This window comes from Cetorhinus maximus, chromosome 16 (genome assembly GCF_964194155.1).
Source record: "Cetorhinus maximus chromosome 16, sCetMax3.hap1.1, whole genome shotgun sequence".
NCBI classification, from domain to species: Eukaryota; Metazoa; Chordata; class Chondrichthyes; order Lamniformes; family Cetorhinidae; genus Cetorhinus; species Cetorhinus maximus.
Genome location: NC_135894.1, coordinates 88,018,908 through 88,039,982, shown reverse-complemented (window position 1 = coordinate 88,039,982; position 21,075 = coordinate 88,018,908). Strand labels below are relative to the sequence as shown.

Here is a 21,075-nt window from a genome sequence, read left to right as displayed (position 1 = left end):
TGGTAACAATTCACAGTTTTCTCTAATCAGTCATCAGACAGATGTGGCTGTGTCACTTTCTTTTTCAAAAAGCCACAGACATAACTGGAAAGCCACTTACCAACTTTGAAATTGGTTGTTTCCAGCGTGGGGCAGGTAAAAAGCCGAGGAAACACCATGTAGATGGGGATCGCGAGGCTTCGGCATACATTACCGTCGGCTATTTGGATGTTCTGAATTTCTGTGGCATCTCTTGCATAACCCTCTGCACAACCTAATTTAGTGGTCAGGGAAAAAGGTGGTTAAAAAGCCTTGCATTTACATCTTCAATGGCCTCAGCATGACCCCAAAGCACTTTACGGCCAATGAAGTGCTTTGGAAATACAATCACTGTTGTAATGTAGGAAACATGGTAACTAATTTGCACACCGCAAGGTTCCACAATGAACAAAGTGACAATGACCAAAAAATCTATTTTGTTTAGTGAAGTTCATTAAGGAATAAATATTGGCCAGGACACTGAGGAGAACTTCCCTACTTTTCATTCCCAATACTGCCATGGGATCATTTAGATCCATCTGGGGGGAAAGACAGTGGCTTGGTTTAACGTCTCATCTGAAAAACCTCTGACAGCACAGCACTTTCTTAGTACTGCACTGGAGTGCCAGCCAAGATTAAGTACTCAAGTCTCTGAAGTAGGTTTTGAACCCATGATCTGGTGATTCACAGGCAAGGGAGGCCAGCATTGAATCACAGCTGGTTAACAAAAATATTCCACTATATTACAGGCAATTAGATTTATACTCCTCTATCATAAAGCAATGAAATCATTGAATAAAATTGACAGGTGGAACTCCATCAACATCCTTACCCCTAACCAGAAACTTAATTAGGCCAGCCATAAAAATACTGTGGATTACAAGAGCAGTTCAGAGGCTGGAAATGCTGCATCGAGTAACTCACCTCCCGACTCCCCAAAGCCTGTCCACCATCAACAGAGCATAAGTCAGGAGTATGATGGAATACCCTCCACTTGCCTGGATGAGCAAGGCTCCAACAACACTCAAGAAGCTTGACCCCATCCAGGTCAAAACCATTCCACTTGATCAGCACCCCATCCAACTCCTTAAACATTTACTCCCTCCACCAACAGCACAATTGCAGCAGTGTGTACCATCTAAAAGATGCATTGCAGTAACTTGCCAAGCTTCCTTTAACAGCACCTTTCAAGCCTGCGACCTCTACCACCTAGAAGGATAAGGGCAGCAGATGCATCGGAACTCCACCAACTGCAAGTTCCCCTCCAAGTCACACACCATCCTGACTTGGAACTATGTTGGCGTTCCTTCACAGTCGCTGGGTCAAAATCCTGGAACTCCCTAACAGCACTGTCAATGTATCTACACCACATGGACTGCAGCGGTTCAAGAAGACAGCTCACCAAACCTTCTCAAGGGCAATTAGGGATGGGGCAATAAATGCTGGCCCAGCCAGCGATGCCCACATCCCATGAAAAAGCAAAAAAAAAAAGTGCTTTACAAAGTACAATAAAACTCGCTATAGAACATTCTGCACCTCAAAAGTAGTATGCCCATTAAGAATATCTACTACAATGTGCTATGGTCAAACCAGATTTCTGTCCCAAATCACCTAGCCACACCCTTCAGTTATTCCTGGAACATAGCACTTACCACAGGTTTCCACTCGCACGAGTTGAAGCTCGATGCTTTTAATGGATACATCAGAATTCTCCACCACCAGCTCGCCAGTCAGCGGCTGGGTGATGACGCAGTTCGTGGAGTCAAGGCGGCCATGGATTGTGAATCGAGGCAGTGCTGTCCTCTAGAAGGAAGATTGAAAAAGTCTGACAAGGCGGTACAAGGCATAAAACAGACAAAAGTGGATAGCCACATGGCCAGCAAAACTCTGAATGTTCAATTTCAAGTGAGTGCTTAAAAGGTCACTCAATGGCAGAGATGACATTACAATTGGCCACCAGATCTCTGAGCAGGCATTCAGCAGGAACCTCAGTCTTCAGCTGAGTGTGGCAAGGGTTAAATTAAATGTGCAGAAGTGTCTGGGGCCCAAAACACCAACATCACCAGTAACTCCATACTGGTACTACATATGTTCATCCAGTTCCTTGCTCTTTCCACATATTTCTGGGCAGTCTATCCCTCAAATGTGTGTTTGACTCAGCTCAATTGCCATTGCAGTAATGCAATCAGTTTATGAAAATAATCTTAGTACCGGCTCCATGTTTATGTCCTAATAATATCGACTCGCTAACCAATGAAATCATTTTTCACTATTTAACCAGTCAAATCCTTTTGTAATTTTGAACATTCTATTCAGTTCAATGTATCTTATCATAACAATATTGTTTTATCACTGGTATCATCCTATGAATCTGCACTGCAGTTTTGCAGGCCCTGTCATGAAGCTTTTATGTATAAAATATTTTGGAAAATATTTTTCTTTTAAAATAGAGGCTTAGTCTGCAGGTGTGTCTTAATTGCATTAAAGTCAGCTAGTCTGGGTGCTTTGATATGTACTAGTTTGAGATGTAAACAGAGATTTAGTGTGTATTTGCATTTTTTGAATAAAGCATTCAAGAAGGGGGATGAAAACTGACGCCTTTCTAGTAGCTACCAAGCAATATGTTTATATTACTAATAAAATTGGTACTATGAAAGGGGTTTCATTGTTAAAAGGTGAAGTTCAAAGAGGTTGTTGATACAATGAGAATTAACGTTCAATGGTAGGTATAACTTCAGTAGTTTTCGGGTATGCAGGGCAGAGGCAATCTAAGATCAAAAGGCTCAACTGGCTCCACAGTGCAAAGAATTTGAATACATAAAGTGAAAATGCTTTGCCTGGTGTTTGGTTAAGTCTATGGGTTGCTGTTGCCTTAATGGAGATTAGTTTGAGAATTTGTTAAAAGTTATGATAGTAGCAATTTGTAGCCATGTGTATATATTTTAACATGCATAAATTAATAAAATGCTTCAATTAGTTTAATGTAAAACCTCGAGAACTGGTGGTCTGATTCCTGAATTTAGAGTCACATCTCAAACATAACACTTAAAATTATAGGTTATGACAGTTATTTAAAGTTTCCCTCTGGGATTTTTAAATAACTCCGCTTTACCAACTGCATTGGTCATAACAGCCCCAATATCAATTCTGTAAAAGAATACCTCAACTTGACTGAACCATAGATCATCACAACTGTTGCTTTTGATATTCAAAGCCCTGTATACAAAACTCACTTTGCCTGCGATTCTGCTTTTAAGGATCTGTGCACCCTCTAAATATCTTGGTTCTTCCACTCTTGCAATTTCTATCATTTAGATTACATTTCCAATCTCTTTCCTCCTCACCACCAACCTCTCCCCTACCCTGCCACCCCAACTGAACAATAGCTCATAGTTGTTTACACTGAACTGCATTTGCCACATATTTGCCAATTCTCTAAACCTATATCATCCTGCAATTACCCGTATGTTTCCTCACGATCTACTATGTCCCCTAATTTTGACAAATTTAGGCATTATATTCCTCCATCTAATCCAATTATATATATGGATAATGATAGATTCCAGCACCGGCATCTGGGATCAACTAATCTGGGAAATGAGTAGTTACTCCTATGTCCACTTTGGTATTTATAGCAACTAGGTCAGGGGAGGGGCATCATTTCTGGTTAGGACTTGTAATATTTTTTTAAAATTGGATTTTGATAAACAAACTAGTCAGCCCCACATACCAGTCCTGGCAAAGGCTCAAGTGATTTCAGCTAAAAGTAAATATCTTCAGGGAGAATTTGAGTGTTTTTAATCAGCATTACTGAATGAACACTTTACATAAGCAAACAAATGTAAAAAGAACATGGCTGCCCAACAGGCAGTCCAATACACAGGAGTGTCAGACAGAACAGGAAGGTGCCATGTTCAATTCCACACCTCTGCATAGATAGACAAAGGAAAAATGTTCGCGCACACAACTGCCTTATCAAAAATCCCCACTGGGTATGGATAGGACTGGGCAATGGTTGTGATGACCTCCATGTTTGGATACGACATCAGTAATACTACTTTATTAACGAATGAAGAATGGTCCCTGAGATGCTGTACTGGAGAGTGGCCAGTGGCTGTGGAACCATAATCCTAACAAGTTGGAAGAGGAGGGTGAAAAATGAGGGAGACAAAAAACATCAATTCCAAAAGAAAAGCGTAAAAAAATAAGGTCTAGTTGGTTTGACTCTCTTGGTATCATAGACAGCAACATTGGTGGTGAGTGGGAAGAGAGGAGGAGAAGATCCTTTGTTTGTGCAGATCATGACATCACGTCCTCTCGCACGAGCCACAGTTACGGAACGAAACTATTGTGCAGACAAGTGCCTCCAGCTGTACACTTTGCCCATTTAAAAGATACATTATCAGTACAATGCAGCCTTTGTTGCCAATACTAAAAGATGTTCAATTATAATGCAGCACACAATACAATCAAAACCCCTCCCCCAAAAAAACCCTCCAAAGTAACCTCCACTTCTCAACAAGGGTGATAAATAAATATAAGTCTGTGCTGATGCTGTGCTCTCCTGGCTACTTCCTGTTATCAATGATTTTTCTTTAATCCGCAGCCTGTTGCTCAATTACCCCCACCCCTCCTCCATAACAAGGGGCAGTGTCTCTTGTTGGATTACAGTTGGTAATAACCCTCCAATGTTTGCCCATGTCACTACCCTTCATGTGTAAAACCAGGGAAAGTTTACAAGATGTTTCGACGATATACAAGCACATACACAAAACACAGAACGCAGCTTAAGATTGCCTAATTCGCTAATGAGCATTACAACATTCTAGGGCTCAAACACACAACAGACCATGACATTATTTAAAATAAACAATGCACAGCAGGACTAGCATTTCATCATAAGGGGTCACAGTCTCAGCTTACGGGGTAGGCCATTTAGGACTGGGAGGAGGAGAAAGGTCTTCACTCAGAGGGTGGTTCACCTGTGGAATTCTCTACCACAGAAGGCTGTGGAGGCCAAGTCACTGAATATATTTGAGGAGGAAATAGATAGATGCCTATACTTTAAAGGCGTCAAGGGGTATGGAGAGAGAGTGAATGTATGGCATTGAGATAGAGGATCAGCCATGATCATATTGAATGGTGGAGCAAGCTCAAAGGGCTAAATGACCTACTCCTGCTCCTATTTTCTATGTTTCTATAATGCCAGAACTTGCTTCTTCTGCAATGGAAAATGTCTGGTAGTATTAAAGCAGGAAGCTAATAGCTGTAAGATTATTGGAGATGGTGGCAGATTGTAGGAAACATTAAAACAAGGTAAAGATTAATTTTAGCTGAAGTAACTGACAGGAAAATCAATGTAAATTACTATATTCAATGAGTTGTTTTCTTATGAATTCAAGTGTAATCAAGTAGACGAGAAGAATAGCTCATTCAAATGGCAAGCAATGGGCATACTGGCCTCCTCCTGTACTATGTTTAGCCTATTAACATGAGTCTTTTCTTAGGAAAGCCTTGGAAATTCTGGAAGTGAAATGTAATGGAGAATGCTGGAACCGAGGGTGTGACTGCACTGTTTGGTAGCAGAGTGGCAATGTTACTGGACTAGTTATCCAGAGGCCCAGACTAATGCTGTGAAGACATGAGTGCAAACCCATCTTGGCAGCTAGGGGAATTTTCGCATGGGAAGGATGGGATGGGGAATTTAAAGAAGTACAGCTGCAATCAAGATACTAATTTCACTGCAAATGTTTTCAGGTCTCTGCATTAATTAACAAGTCTGAAATAAAAAGCTAGTCTCAGTAATGGTAGGCATACAATAACTAGATTGCCAAAAAAAAACCCATCAGGTTCACTAATGTCCTTTAGGGAAGGAAATCTGCCATCCTTACCTGGCCTACATGAGATTCCAGACCCACAACAATTTGGTCAACTCTCAACAACCTCAAATGGCCTAGCAAATCACTCAGTTGTATCAAACTGCTACAGAAAAGTCAAATAATAAAAAAATTGGATAGACAACTCTGCTTCAACCTTGACACCCAAAATGACAAAAGCACACCCCAGGTCCAGTAGACCTGGCAAAGTCCTTGTCACTAACGCCTGGGGACTTGCACCAAAATTGGGAGAGCTGTCCTGCAGATGAGTCAAGCAACAGCCCGACAGTCATACCTTACAGCCAATATCCTAGACTCTTCCATCACTATTGCTGGGTATGTCCTCTCCCATCAGCAGCTGGAACACAGCAGCATTCAGTCAGTGGAAGTGGCCCTGGGTGTCCTCAATATTGACCCCAGACCCATGAAGTCTCATGGCATTAGGTCAAACATGGCCAAGTAAACCTGATTATACCAACAGCCTTCCCTCAGCTGATGAATCAGTACTGTCAAACATCACTTGGAAGAAGCAATGAGGCTAGCAAGGGCACAGAATGTTCTCTGGGTGGGAGATTGAATCGCCAAGGTTGGCTCGGTAGCACCACTACTGAGCGAACTAGTTGAGTCATACAGGACACATCTGCCAGGCTGGGCCTGCAGCAGGTGGTGAAGGAACCAACGAGGGGAAAATCCTATTTGACCTCCCTTTAACCAACTGAACTGCCACAGATGCATCTATTGCTAAAAGTGACGACCACACACAGCTCCTGTGGAGATGAATTCAGTCTTCACACTGAAGATACCTCCATCACATTCTGAGCCTCTACCACTGCACTAAATGGGACAGATTCAGAACAAATCTAGCAATGGGCATCCATGAGACACTGTGATCAATCAGCAATAGTCAAATTATATTCAACCACAATCTATAACTTCATGGCCTAGCATATCCCTCACTCTACCATTACCTTCAAATCATGGGAACAAACTTGGTTCAAAGAGGAGTGCAGGAGAGCATGTGATGAGCAGCACGAGGCATACTTAAAAATGAGGTGCCAATCTAGTAAAGGCTACAACACATGACAAATACATACTAAACAGCAGAAGCAGCATACAACAGAACAAGCTACAACCAACGGATCAAGTCAAAGCTCTGCAGTCCTGCCACATCCAGTCATGAACAGCGGTGTACAATTAAATTAACAGGAGGAGCTTCCACTAACATCCCCATCCTCAGTCATGGAGGACCCCAGCACGTAAGTGTAAAAAACAAAGCTGAAGCATTTGCAACCATCTTCAGACAAAAATGCTGAGTGGGTGATCCATCTCTGCCTCCTTCTGAGGTTTCCAGCGTCATAGATGCTCAGTCATGGATACAGCAAAGGCTATAGACCCTGACAACGTCCAGGTTTTATTATTGAAGTGTGCTCCAGAACTAGCCATGCTCCAGCTAAGCTGTTCTAAGACAGCTACTTAGATACTAAACCCCTTAATATTTCCTGACAATGTTTATACCATCCAATATTTCACATTCCTCTTCAAAACTAATGTCTGCTTCATCCCCTATTTTGTGAAGGCACAAGCAAAGTATTCATTAAGAAACAGCATCCCACAAAGTTACCTTTTCTTAGTTCAATTCTTAGTTATCCTCTTGCTATTTACATATTCATAAAATACCTTCGGGTTTCCCTTAATTTGCCAATATTTTTTGCTTTCTCTTTGCTTTCATGATATCCTTTTTATTTCACCCCCTGTATTTTCTATACTCTTCTAGGCTTTTTGTAGTGCTGAGCGCTTAGTGTCCGACATAAGTTTCCCTCTTTTGTCTTATCTTACTATACGCTCTTTGACTTCTTGGGGTGGGTCAAGATAGGAGCCCCACTCATTTTCTTTGTGGGAACATATTTTTTATATCCTCAGTTATAGGTCATTGCAGTATACATCTTCCATCATCTTCACCCTTATATATTAACTTTGATAAACTCAGACAAGACGACTCCAGAATACTTTGGTACCAGCAGTGTGACAGAAATCCATCATTCATTTACATCCATTACCATCTACATGATGAGACAAAGAGGGAGCATAAACTCCCTATCTAACTATAATTAGAGGAAACGTTAACTTGACATCTGTGGCAGCCAACACTTTGAACAATCATCAATATGCACTAGATTTATGCCATATTACATTGTTTTACAATATCAATGTTGTTCTGCAGTTGTCTTTAGGACAGTATGCATATTTATTAGTGTCAAGGTTTCTGACAAATTCATTGGAATTTTTTTCTCTTTGCACTGAAGGATTCCCTTGAGTTTAACACTGTTCCTCATCATTTCCATTGTTTGAGGATCACTCATCAGTCCATCCCCTTTGGATTGCTGATTTTTGTTTAACCTCTCCCTTTTGCTCACCCCATGCTTCATGTTAATCCTATCTATTGTTGTCACAGCAACACAACAAGCTGAGCCTCGGCCAGCAGCTAAGTCACTGTCAATTAAGTCACTACCAATTAACTTTCAGGAAATTACAGGAATCTCTCCACACATCCATTTAGACCAGGTAACAAGCCCAGTAGCAAGAGTCTCCTGGGAATTTCCAGCAATTGTAGCTAATTGCTCATTCACTCCGAAGAGCGAAAGGGTGAAGACATGGATTAAGACTAGTTAAATTTTGCAAGCCATCACTTGCCCAACTTTCACAATACAATTCTTAATCTTCCTTTCATTCTCAGTCTTTGTTTTGCTCAGGTTGCTGCTGACCTCTGATTTTTTTTTTGCTGAAAATTTAGAAAACAGATGCCCTCAATGGTTCCTTCCAAGCCTCTGACCATCATTTCCACAGGGACATTTACACTTATGTGGCCTGCGATGGCTCGGTCTCCAGGAAGGCAAGCAGAAAATGCAATTCATCCTCAAACAGAAAAATAAAAGCACAGGCTGCCACTTTGTACCTACAGCAATGTGCTATCTACTCAATGCCAGGATAGATCACCACTGCTACAAATAAATCCCGAGAGGCTACATGTATGTAAATAAATGTTGGTATTGAACTTTTCAGATGAAGAAAAGTATTTACTTTGCTAACATTGAATGCATGACTTGTCGACCCTTCAAACTGTCCCATAAATTCAATCATTCGATTGAATCATATTTTGGCATATATTCCACGGGATGCAAATAAGAAGTAGGCAGCAAGAGTTGTTTATGAAACAGTCCAAGAAATGGCTGCTCCCTCTCCAGATTCACTGAAGGTCATCCTTGGTGATATCAATCACTGTGACTTTGCTTTGAGGGGCACTCTGTAACTACACTCGGTGTGTTGGCAAACCAACTCACAGAGAGAAGGCACTAGATCAATGTTTTTGCACCATTCTTGACTCTTACAAGTCTTTGATTTGACCAGGGATTGGAGATTCAGATCATAATATTTTGCATCTACTACCTCAATATTGATAAAAACTGAAAACAGTGAAGCCTGGTAGGAAAGTGGTTCAAGTTTGGGATAATGTGACAATTGAAAATCTGAAAATTTGCTTTGAAAACACAAATTGGGATATTTTTATGGAGGGTGAAATAAGAGCACAGATATCATAAATGATTATACAGTCTTCTGTGAACAGCTTCATGTCCTAACTAAAACGTTTAAGATTTATCTAAATGAGAAACCCTGGATTACAAAGGACTTGAAAGCAATAATGAAGCTAAGACAAATCACATTTAGTGCAGGGGATCAAGACAAACTTGACAAACTAAAAATCAAGGTGAGAAAGGAAATTAAGAATCCAAAAGATGCATACAGAGATAAGCTACATAACTGTTTTCAGACAAATAATACCAAAGAGTCATCGGAGTGTATGCATATAATGTCAGGCCTCATCCTGAAAGAGAGAAATGCCCCTTTTTTCCCCCCCGCCCCGAGATAATCCTTGTGATGTTGCAAATAAATTGAATGGATTTTTTAGCTGGTTTGAAAATGATGAATTCAAGGAACATGTGATTCCCCAGCAGGCTTCATTTCATGAACTAGAAGGATCTTGTGTTAATATCAACCAATGGGGGACAGAGAAGTAATTCAAGCGAGCGAGTACATGGAAAGCATGTGGTCCAGATCAGCAAAAAAATTCTTAAGGAATGTGCTCATCAGTTGGCAGCTCCTTTCTCTCTGGGCTTCCAGAAATGGTTTGGATATACATACTGTTCCATGCGATTGGAAATCAGCTATCATCATCCTGGTGGCCTGCTGAGCTGAATGATTACCAACTAGATTCTCTTACATCGATTGTTATGAAGTGATGAGCACATTGTTTCAAAGTGCCTTTCAGATCCTCTTCACAGAATCACAGGATCTCAAAGTGCAGAAAAGGCCCTTCGGCCCATCGAGTCTACACCTACACGTGAGAAACACCTGACCTACCTACCTAATCCCATTTACCAACACTTGGCCCATAGCCTTGAATGTTACGACGTGCCAAGTGCTCATCCAGATACTTTTTAAAGGATGTGAGGCAAGCCGCCTCCACCACCCTCCTAGGGAGTGCATTCCAGACCGTCACCGCCCTCTGGCTAAAAAGGTTTTTCCTCACATACCCCCTAAACCTCCTGCCCTTCACCTTGAACTTGTGTCCCACACATGTTCCTTGTTCCACACATTAATCGGTTAGAGTTTGCCCATCAACCTCATAAGTCAGTGGACAACGCTGTTCTGACATTGGTCCATCTGATTCAACAACACAGATAGATTAGGTAACTATGCTCATGCCACCTTTGTTGATTTCTCTTCAGCTTTTAATAATACCATGCAATCATTCAAGCTTATTGAAAAACTTTTGAGGTCAATCCTACCCTCCTACTTTGGACCAGTGATTTCCTTCACAATAGGAGCCATCAGGTGTTACTTTCTGGGATATAATCGCAACCCATGTTAACTGGATCTCCTCAGGACTGTGCACGGTCACCCGGACTTTTCATCATCTGTATGAATGATCGTCGATCAGAGTACCACAACATAACAATCCTGAAATAAGCTGATGATACCCAGTACTTGTAGGTCTCATCAGGAATAATGAAGTAAACTATAACAAGTCGGTGGTGAAGTTTGTAAATTGGCGCAATAACAATTCTCTTAACCTGAAAGAAAACGTTATGAAAGAACTAGTTATAGACTCTAAGAAAAAGCCAGTTAACGATATTTTTCACATCATGAATCTTCACAGGAACATTGAAATAGTTACAAGTATCTCAGTACCAAAGTAGATGTTAAATTGAATTGGAGGGAAGCGCACAATGTGGTGGCCAAGGAATGTACATGATTGTACTATAGAAAATTAAAACCTTTTTGAGTAGATCCCACAGAAATGAAACTTTTTTCTATGGCGGTAGTTGAGTTGCTGCCCTTTTAGGATGTCTTGCCTGGTACTGTTTAAGAGATTACTGAAACAGGTAGGAAGGGTAATTGATGAGCAAATCTCTCAATGAAATCTGCTCTCAAAGAATTTTGTCCAAACTAAGGAGTGTTACAAACAATGAGAATCACCTCGTTTCAATATTACAGATGGTTGCATTTGAGGGGGTAAAGGCTACAATTCACAGAAGCAGGACAAATTGGTTTCTGAACATGTTTCTGCCCTTCTCTATAAGAACTTTGAACAGGGGTTTGATGTATGGATGGGGATATGCGCTCAGGGTGGGACTCACTGATTATTTTAATGCATTGGAATAGTTTTTTTTAAAATACATATTTAATTAACTTTAGATCTTTGTGACAGGGTATTTTTTTGTTATTATTCATTTATATGTATTCTTTGAACGAAGGAGCAATGTTACCTGAAAAGAATTTCTGTACGGATAATAAAATGAAATTGAATTGAATTAGGTTCTTCACAATAGAATAAATACCATTTTATTGCAAGAAAAGTTCTCTGCAAGATACAGTAGTTCTTCACTAATATGTTTAACCCCTGACTTCCACTTAATTTCAAATATTGTGATCTCGATAGAGACCAGTAACATTATTAATTCTTTTTAAGAATCTGAAAGCCCAGGTATTTACTAAAGCCACAAGGTTCACAATTTAGCCAAAGAATTTTACTACACAAAAATCAAAGAACATGAACTGTAATATCATAATATCTTTATCTTAACTAGTTAGTTAAGATAAAGATAATAAAAACACAATGAACACAATTACTTATATTCTAAAATCGAATGTCTTAACTCCACTTTTCCTCTACAGCCATTTGACGTACACCCCAAAACCCTCAAAGCCTTATCAAAAATTGGAAGATGAACAATTTGGTCCGAGTACCATGTCACCGATTCATAAATGAGCTGAGATTTTTTGGGTCTTCCATTTACTTCCGGCAAGGCTGCCCCTTCAAATCACCTCCCAACCGTCCTAAGGTTGAATACATCGTGCTCAACGTAAGTATCTCTGGTGTCTTAAGCATAGCCACCTCAGGTCAGAACCCTCCTTGCTCTAAAATTAACTCTGGAGTTTTGTATCTAAAACTCTCCTCTTAGCTTGGCTATACCAGAATTTCAACTCACTGTTGGTAGAGTCCTTCAGTTAACAAGAGTTTTAATTCTTTGAGGCGACCACCAGAATTTCAACTGAATTCTGCTGAAAGAGATGCTTCCTTCATCCTAGCTTATTCTAAACTCCAAAACGCAACTGCTTGAACTCAGAACACCCCTCTAATTAACCTATGTTGACTTTTTTCTTTTGTTTACCTCCTGGGCAACCTGGTCGCGATTATTTACTGGTCGCCAGTGGCTGTTCACCAGAAATCAGATCCTAGAGAAACCTAGTTTTAAAGGGACCATCACCCCAAGATAAGATTTGGGGTTTTCCTCCTCCAAAAAGCACAAGGGCCATCATAATATCCAGAATTATATTTAGCTTAAAAGTTTTAGCTTAAACCAACCCCAGGCCTCAGATTGTTAAGTGCTTTTTATTGTAGATGAGTTTTTAAGTAGAATCTTGGGAAGAAATGATAAAAAAAAAAATCAGCTTGAATCACAAAGTGAACTAATAACTGTCTTTAGCCCAGGAGCCACATGTTAACTTGCCTCAGTTAATCTCATTCTGGATCTGGACCTTTGGATGGTTTAAACTTTAAGTCTGATCTCGACTGATACACCACTGCAATTCTGAAGGACTGCTGAATGGCCAGAGATATCAATATGTGGTGTGCTGTTAAACAGAAGTCCCATTTGCCTCTTCTTTCAAGAGGTGCAGGGAGCCTCTCAGTGTCATAACCAACACTGCATCCCCTAACCAGTAACAACAGAAAATGCCCAGCCACCAGTCATACTAGAGGCTTCTACACCATCTAAAACAATAACACAATCCCATACCAATCCAATATGAAACTGAAAGATAGAACAAAATTTGCACTTGTCTACTGCCACCCAACTAAAAGTACAAAACTCTACAGACTAAGTCCCAGTTTAGCAATGAAAAAAACTCAAGTCTAATCTGATTGTACCCTTTGTGGCCTGTTGTCTGACAGATGGTGACAAAATTGTATTACATATAAGTATCCACTGATAGCAAAAATTGATTTTGACAGGAAAGATTTTTAAAATGCAGATGCAAATCAGAGATAAGCAAGGTCGCAAGATGCTTCAGTGAAAGCCACACAACATGCCTGCGCACAGTGCTTCCTCTTATCACTACTTTGTGGGGCTAGAATTCAGGACAAAGTAACAACAATGCAATTTTCTCTCCAGTCTGAGGTGATAACTCAGCGAAGCACACAGATCAGTGTAATCAGATCAAGTCAACTGACTGCCACTACACTTGACATAATACAGTCCCTTTAGGAGAACCAGCAATCACTTGCATTTGACTGTGCAATCAGCAAAACACAAGCAAGGAAGTTCCACCTGCACAAAGAGGTTTTTGTATTCTTATGTGTAACAGAAGCTGGAGGTTTCCAATAGTTATTCTATTTAGTTTTCAACAGTTTGGTCAACAAGGATTGTAGAGCACAGATGGTGAGTGCACACAACTTGGAATGTAGACATGATAAATTGGGCAAAAATGTTACTTAATAGAAATTAGATTCCTTGTATAGCAAGGCAGCACATGGTCCATAGTCTAATATAACCAAGCTCCATGGGGATTGGGGAAACTATACTGACATGTACACAAAATATTACAATAGTACAGATAGGCAGTGTGTCTTACTCCTACTATGTTTTATATAGCACCTGCTCCACTGCAGCTCATTCAGCCATGGCACTCTTACCTTCAGTCTGATGGTTGTGGATTCAAGACCAACTCCAGAGACTTCAGCAAAAAAATCTAGGCTGGCACTCCTTCAGTACTGTGTTGGAGTGTTGTTTCATTGGATGTAATGTCTTTTTAATGAGATATTGGGGCAAACCTTCCACGGAGTGGCATCGGATTGCTACTCCACTCTTTATTCACCCTGGATTGCACATTTCTCACCCAGACTTCCAACAGAGGCCTGCTGAGAAATGGGCAGACCAGCTGCTCTGCAAGTCCCTACTGTGCACTCTGGCTGCGTCAGGGGAAAGTGAATCCATGCCCCCTTTTTACATACTAAACTTACCAGCTATGGCAACTAAAGGTCCCAGCCACTTTGACAGGAGAGAAGGAAGTGTGTAAGCTAAGTGAGTAGGATGGATCAGATGGAGGGGCAGTTGGGGTGGAGAGTATGGAGGATCATAGGGGGGACATTAGTTACCCAGGAGTTAGAACTGGTTTTAATCCTTGTAACTTTTCCTGGGTAACTAATCTGCTAAGAGAATCGGAGCCATCCGAAGTCTCCGATTTAAAGTGGAGTTTCGTTGGGTTCCAGGTGCAGGGTTGAAACTTCCCAAGCAATTCCCACACAGTCCTTATTGGGGGACTTCAGAAGATGTGTTGGGTGACTCTCTGGGAGTACCTCCAGGGTGCAACCCCCCCTGGGAGCGGAAGATCTCGGCCAGTAAAACCCAAGGTGCTACCTGTTCTCTTAGGTGGACACAAAAAATCCATTGCGCTAATTCAACCAGGAGTAGGGGAGTTATCTCCTGTGCCCTGGCCAATATTTGACCTTCAATCTAAATTACATTGAACAGATTATCTGGTTGTGATCACACTGCTGTTTGTGGAAGTGTGCTGTACACAAATTGGCCGCCGTGTTTCCTGCATTACAACAGTATTACACTTCAAAAAATACCTGATTGGTTGTAAAGCACATTGGAATGTCTGGAGGTTGTGAAAGATGCTATATAAATGCAAATCTTTCTTTTCTTTTCTCAAGTGAAGCAAACTACTTAACCCCCATCAAAAATTCTGGGTATATGGACATATAAAGACTGAAGACCCAACTCAGTAGTCACTTTCTTCCTGCGTCTTTCCTCATTCTCTACACAGAATATCAGTGGCACATGCTCAGCAACAGAACAACTCCTGTGCAGGGAATGATTCATGTGAAAGCCATAACACAAATCGGTCTGGATCCATATGCCAAAAAGTTTGATCACATACTGTAGTTAATCTAGACAGCAATGTTAATTTATTTGTCTATAATGGTCAATGTGGCATAATCTATCAGTTGGACCCTGATTGAGAGATGTCTGAAGAGCAGTCATGAAATAAATACAAATCTTTCTTGGGTTTTTTCCCCCCACCAGATGATAATTATGGGATGCATCAATCTCGCATTGCAATACTCAGTCACTAGTTTGTCTTGGGTCTTCGCAACATGAGAAACATTTGACTCAACTTGGGGCTTTTTGAACACATACAGTGGTAACGATGCCTCCCATCCAATTTAATTAGATGTGTTTAAATGAGGGGTGACCCGAAGATGAGTCCAAAAGACCACTGCATTAGAATGGCAAAAGATCTATAATAGGGGCTCACAGTTCACGAACCCTGCAGACTAGCACTGTTGTTTTACATGAAGTAAATTTAAACTGACCTGATTTGAAGAGCTTTGAATAATAGTTAAATTAGCCAGTGACTGAAAATAAGATCACAGTTGTGATCCAGTAAAGGCTTGGATAATACAGGACACAAAAAGTGATTTCCTATTCATGCAAACAGGTCACAAAGAACAAATAAGACATGAAAGTAAAGATCTACTTTTGCTCCTGAAGGATAAGAAGCATGTCAGAGAAAATTATGTCAGAGAAGATTCACTCAACTGATTCCTGGAATGAGGGAGCTACCCAAGAGGAATGGCTGGTCACGTTGGTTATGCATCCACTGGAGTTTAGAAAAATAAAAGGAAATCTTACTGAAACATCCAAGATCATGTGGGAACTTGGCAGCGTGGGTGCTAAGAGGATCTTGCTCTTGTAGGACAGACTAGAACTAGAGGACAGTTTTAAAAAAAAGTGGTGACCCATTTAAGATGGAGATGAGGAGAAATGTTTTCTCTCACAGGGTTGCAAGTCTGTGGAACACCCTTCCCCAGAGAGAGCAATGGAGGCAGAGTGATTGAATATTTTTATGGCTGAGTTAGATAGATTCTTGATTGACAAACAGTATAGGGGGAGGAAGGAAAGTGGCCTTGAGCCAACAATCAGATCAGCCACGATCTTATTTAATGGTGGAGCAGGTTCGAGGGGCCAAATGGCCTACTCCTGCACCTAATTTGTATGTTCCTATGTTCATATTTACATTTACATACCACCTCATGGGGGAGGATCAAGTTGTTGTGGTCCACATCAGGACAAATAACATAGGTAAGACTAGGAAAGAGGACCTGTTTGGGGATTATCAAGAACTAGGAACTAAATTAAAGAAAAGGTCCTCAAGGGTTATAATCTCCAGATTACTACCCAAGCCACATGCAAATTGGCATAGGGACGCGAGAATAAGTGAAGTAAACACGTGGCTAAAGGAGTGGTGCGGGAAAGAGGGGTTCCATTTCTTGGGGCACTGGCATCAGTATTGGAACAGGAGGGACCTGTACCATTGGGACGGTCTCCACCTGAACCAATCTGGGACCAACGTTCTAGCGAAAAGGGTAAATAGGGTGGTCAACAGCTTTAAACTAGAAAGTGGGGGGGTGGGAAGGGTAAAACTCCAAGAAGTATGACTAATGGGAAACAAAGCAACAGGTTAGCGTGTGGGGGGGGGGGTGGATTCAACTTCATGAAAAATTATGAAAAAACTGAGAAGAAAGGAGAGCTCAGGAGAGGTTATTAAAGTCTCCAGAACACAAAATAGGACAGAGTGTTTGGAAAGGGCTAGGAATCTAACTTCAAGCACATCAGAAAAAGGGATGACAATGAGAAAGGGGACGGGAAATACATGACTGAAGGTGTTGTATCTGAATGCACGCAGTATACGAAATAAGGTAAATGAGCTTGTGGCACAGATTGAAATTGGCAGGTATGATGTGGTGGGCATTACGGAGACATGGCTGCAAGGGGATCAGGACTGGGAGCTAAATATCCAAGGATATACATCCTATCGAAAAGGTAGGCAGGTTGGCAGAGGGGGGTGGGGTTGCTTTGTTAGTAAGAAATGAAATTAAATCGATAGCAAGAAATGACGTAGGGTCAGATGATGTAGAATCTGTGTGGGTAGAGTTGAGGAACCGCAAAGGTAAAAAAACCATAATAGGAGTTATGTACAGGCCTCTGAACAGTAGTCAGCATGTGGGGCACAAGATACACCAGGGGATAGAAAAGGCATGTAGGAAAGGCAAGGTTACAGTGATCATGGGGGGATTTCAATATGCAGGTAAGACTGGGAAAATCAAGTTGGTAGTGGATCCCAAGAAAAGGAATTTGTGGAATGTCTCCGAGATGGCTTTTTGGAGCAGTTTGTGGTGGAGCCCACTAGGGAACAGGCAATTCTAGATTTAGTGATGTGTAATGAGGCAGATTTGATAAGGGAGCTTAAGGTGAAGGAATCCTTAGGAGGTAGTGCCCATAATATGATAGAATTTACCCTGCAATTTGAGAGGAAAAAGCTGGAATCAGATGTAACGGTATTAACAGTTGAATAAAGGCAACTACAGAGGCATGAGGGAGGAGCTGGCCAGAACTGACTGGGAGATGAGCCTAGCAGGAAAGACAGTGGAACAGCAATGGCAGGACTTTCTGGGAGTAATTTGGGAGACACAGCAAAAATTCATCCCTAGGAAGAAGAAGCATACTAAAGGCAGGACAAGGCAACCATGGCTGACAAGGGAAGTCAGGGACAGCATAAAAGCTAAAGAGAAAGCATACAATGCGGCGAAGAGTAGTGGGAAACCAGGGGATTGGGAAGCCTACAAAGACCAACAGAGGACAACTAAAAAAGAAATAAGGAGGGAGAAGATTAAGTATGAGGGTAAACTAGCCAGTAATATAAAAGAAGATTGCAAGAGTTTTTTTAGATATATAAAGGATAAGAGAGGGGCAAATTGGACATTGGGCTGCTGAAAAATGACGCTGGAGAAGTGGTAGTGGGGAACAAAGAAATGGCGGAGGAACTGAATAAGTACTTTGCGTCAGTCTTCATGGTGGAAGACACGAGTAACATCCCCAAAGTTCAAGAGAGTCGGGGGGGCAGAGGTGAGTATGGTGGCCATTACCAAGGAGAAGGTGCTAGGAAAACTGAAAGGTCTGAAGGTGGATAAATCACCTGGACCAGATGGATTACACCCCAGAGTTCTGAAGGAGATCGCTGAAGAGATAGTGGAGGCATTAGTGGTGATCTTTCAGGAATCACTGGAGTCAGGGAGGGTCCCAGAGGACTGGAAAATCGCTAATGTAACCCCCCTGTTTAAGAAGGGAGTGAGGCAAAAGATGGGAAATTACAGGCCGATTAGCCTGACCTCGGTCGTTGGTAAGATTTTAGAGTCCGTTATTAAGGATGAGATTTCAGAATACTTGGAAGTGCATGGTAAAATAGGGCAAAGTCAGCATGGTTTCATCAAGGGGAGGTCATGCCTGACAAATCTGTTAGAATTCTTTGAGGAGGTAATGAGTAGGTTAGACAAAGGAGAGCCAATGGATGTTATCTACTTGGACTTCCAGAAGGCCTTTGACAAGGTGCCGCACAGGAGACTGCTCAGTAAGATAAGAGCCCATGGTGTTAGAGGCAAGGTACTAGCATGGATAGAAGATTGGCTGTCTGGCAGGATGCAGAGAGTGGGGATAAGGGGGTCCTTCTCAGGATGGCGGCCGGTGACTAGTGGAGTTTCGCAGGGGTCAGTGTTGGGACCACAACTTTTCACTTTATACATTAATGATCTAGATGAAGGAACTGAGTGCATCCTGGCTAAATTTGCAGATGATACAAAGATAGGTAGAGGGACAGGTAGTATTGAGGAGGCGGGGAGGCTGCAGAAGGATTTGGACAGGTTAGGAGAATGGGCAAAGAAGTGGCAGATGGAATACAACGTGGGGAAGTGTGAGGTCATGCACTTTGGTAGGAAGAATAGAGGCATAGGCTATTTTCTAAATGGGGAGAGAATTCAGAAATCTGGAGTGCAAAGGGACTTGGGAGTCCTAGTCCAGGATTCTCTTAAGGTTAACTTGCAGGTTGAGTCGGTAGTTAGGAAGGCAAATGCAATGTTGGCATTTATTTCAAGAGGACTAGAATATAAAAGCAGGGATGTGCTGCTGAGGCTTTATAAGGCTCTGGTCAGACCACATTTACAATATTGTGAGCAATTTTGGGCCCCGTATCTCAGCAAGGATGTGCTGGCCCTGGAGAGGGTCCAGAGGAGGTTCATGAGAATGATCCCAGGAGTGAAAGGCTTAACATATGAGGAACGTCTGAGGACTCTGGGTCTGTACTCAGTGGAGTTTAGAAGGATGAGGGGGGATCTGATTGAAACTTACAGAATACTGAAAGGCCTAGATAGAGTGGACGTGGGGAAGATGTTTCCATTAGTAGGAGAGACTAGGACCCGAGGGCACAGCCTCAGAGTAAAGGGAAGACATTTTAGAACAGAGATGAGGAGAAACTTCTTTAGCCAGAGAGTGGTGAATCTATGGAATTCATTGCCACAGAAGGCTGTGGAGGCCAGGTCATTGAGCGTATTTAAGACCGAGATAGATATGTTCTTGATTGGTATGGGGATCAAAGGTTACGGGGAGAAGGCAGGAGAATGGGGTTGAGAAGCTTATCAGCCATGATTGAATGGCGGAGCAGACCCGATGGGCCGAATGGCCTAATTTCTGCTCCTATGTCTTATGGTCTTATTCTGTCAGTCAGAAACGCCTCAAAGTACTTCACACATAATTAACTACTTTGAAACCATAGTGACAGTTATTGAATGCAAATGCAGGAGCTATTTTGCACCCACAAGCAACAATGAACTTCCACGTGATCTGTATTTTGGATGAAGTTGGGCCAGGTAGGAATATTGGGTAAGATACCAGGAGGATTCTTACTCTTCAAATGTTACCATGGAACCCTTAACTTCCAGCTGAACCACTGCATCATGCATCTGAAATCTTGATTCAATATCTCATCCAAAGACTTTGAAGACAATCCCTTCCTCCTCACCCAAAATACTGCACTGAAGAGTCAACTTAGATCATGTGTTCAGTCCCTGGAATGGAATTTAATTCTACGTCCTTCTAAATCAGAAGCAAGGGGCAAACCAAGTCAAGCTGATATTGGAACCTGAACCACAATGACTGAGAGTAGAACTAGGTCTTATAATGTCAAACGAATGTTGGGAACAATGGGGAATACAATGGGTGGTAGGGGGTGCAACTAATTGAGCACCACTGAACAAATCTGGTTCCACTGTGATGCAGGCTCTGTTGAGACAAGCGCTACAGGATCAAATCAAGTTACTTACCACCATAAGTGCAAGACCCTAAAACTTATTGCCATACAAAATGACAGCTGGAATATCTCCACGTTTGAACACAATATTTGACCATCTGAGAAGAAATTACTTCCATGAGACATTGGCATTCTGCTGCTGCTCAGTGCTATGATACCACAGGGCAAGCCTGTGGGGTCAGTAAGGCAATATTTGTTTAAATTTCCTTCTGTTAGCTTTGAACCATCTGGGAAAATCGAAGCAAACACATTCATTCAGTAGCTTGCATGTCACAATAGAAAACACAAGACCTCTATCCTCGAGCTGAAGTACAAGAACTGCTGACTGTCCAAGAGGGAAAACGGGTTCAGCTATGGATAATCACCAGTTCATGCAAATGTCAAAGTACCTTCAAATAGATGATCTAACCATGAG

General features: G+C 41.6%; 1 protein-coding gene across 3 annotated transcripts in view; it reads right to left on the bottom strand.

Moving 5' to 3' along the window:
- The window catches only part of vps26c (VPS26 endosomal protein sorting factor C), a 66,236-nt gene that overhangs the window by 2,986 nt on the left and 42,175 nt on the right, over positions 1-21,075 (bottom strand). For all 3 annotated transcript variants that reach the window (XM_078560303.1, XM_078560304.1, XM_078560305.1), the window contains 2 exons: positions 1,671-1,821; positions 101-253 (listed from right to left, as the gene is read on the bottom strand). In XM_078560303.1, coding sequence (XP_078416429.1) covers positions 101-253; positions 1,671-1,821 — 304 coding nt within the window. The remainder of the gene's footprint in view (positions 1-100; positions 254-1,670; positions 1,822-21,075) is intronic.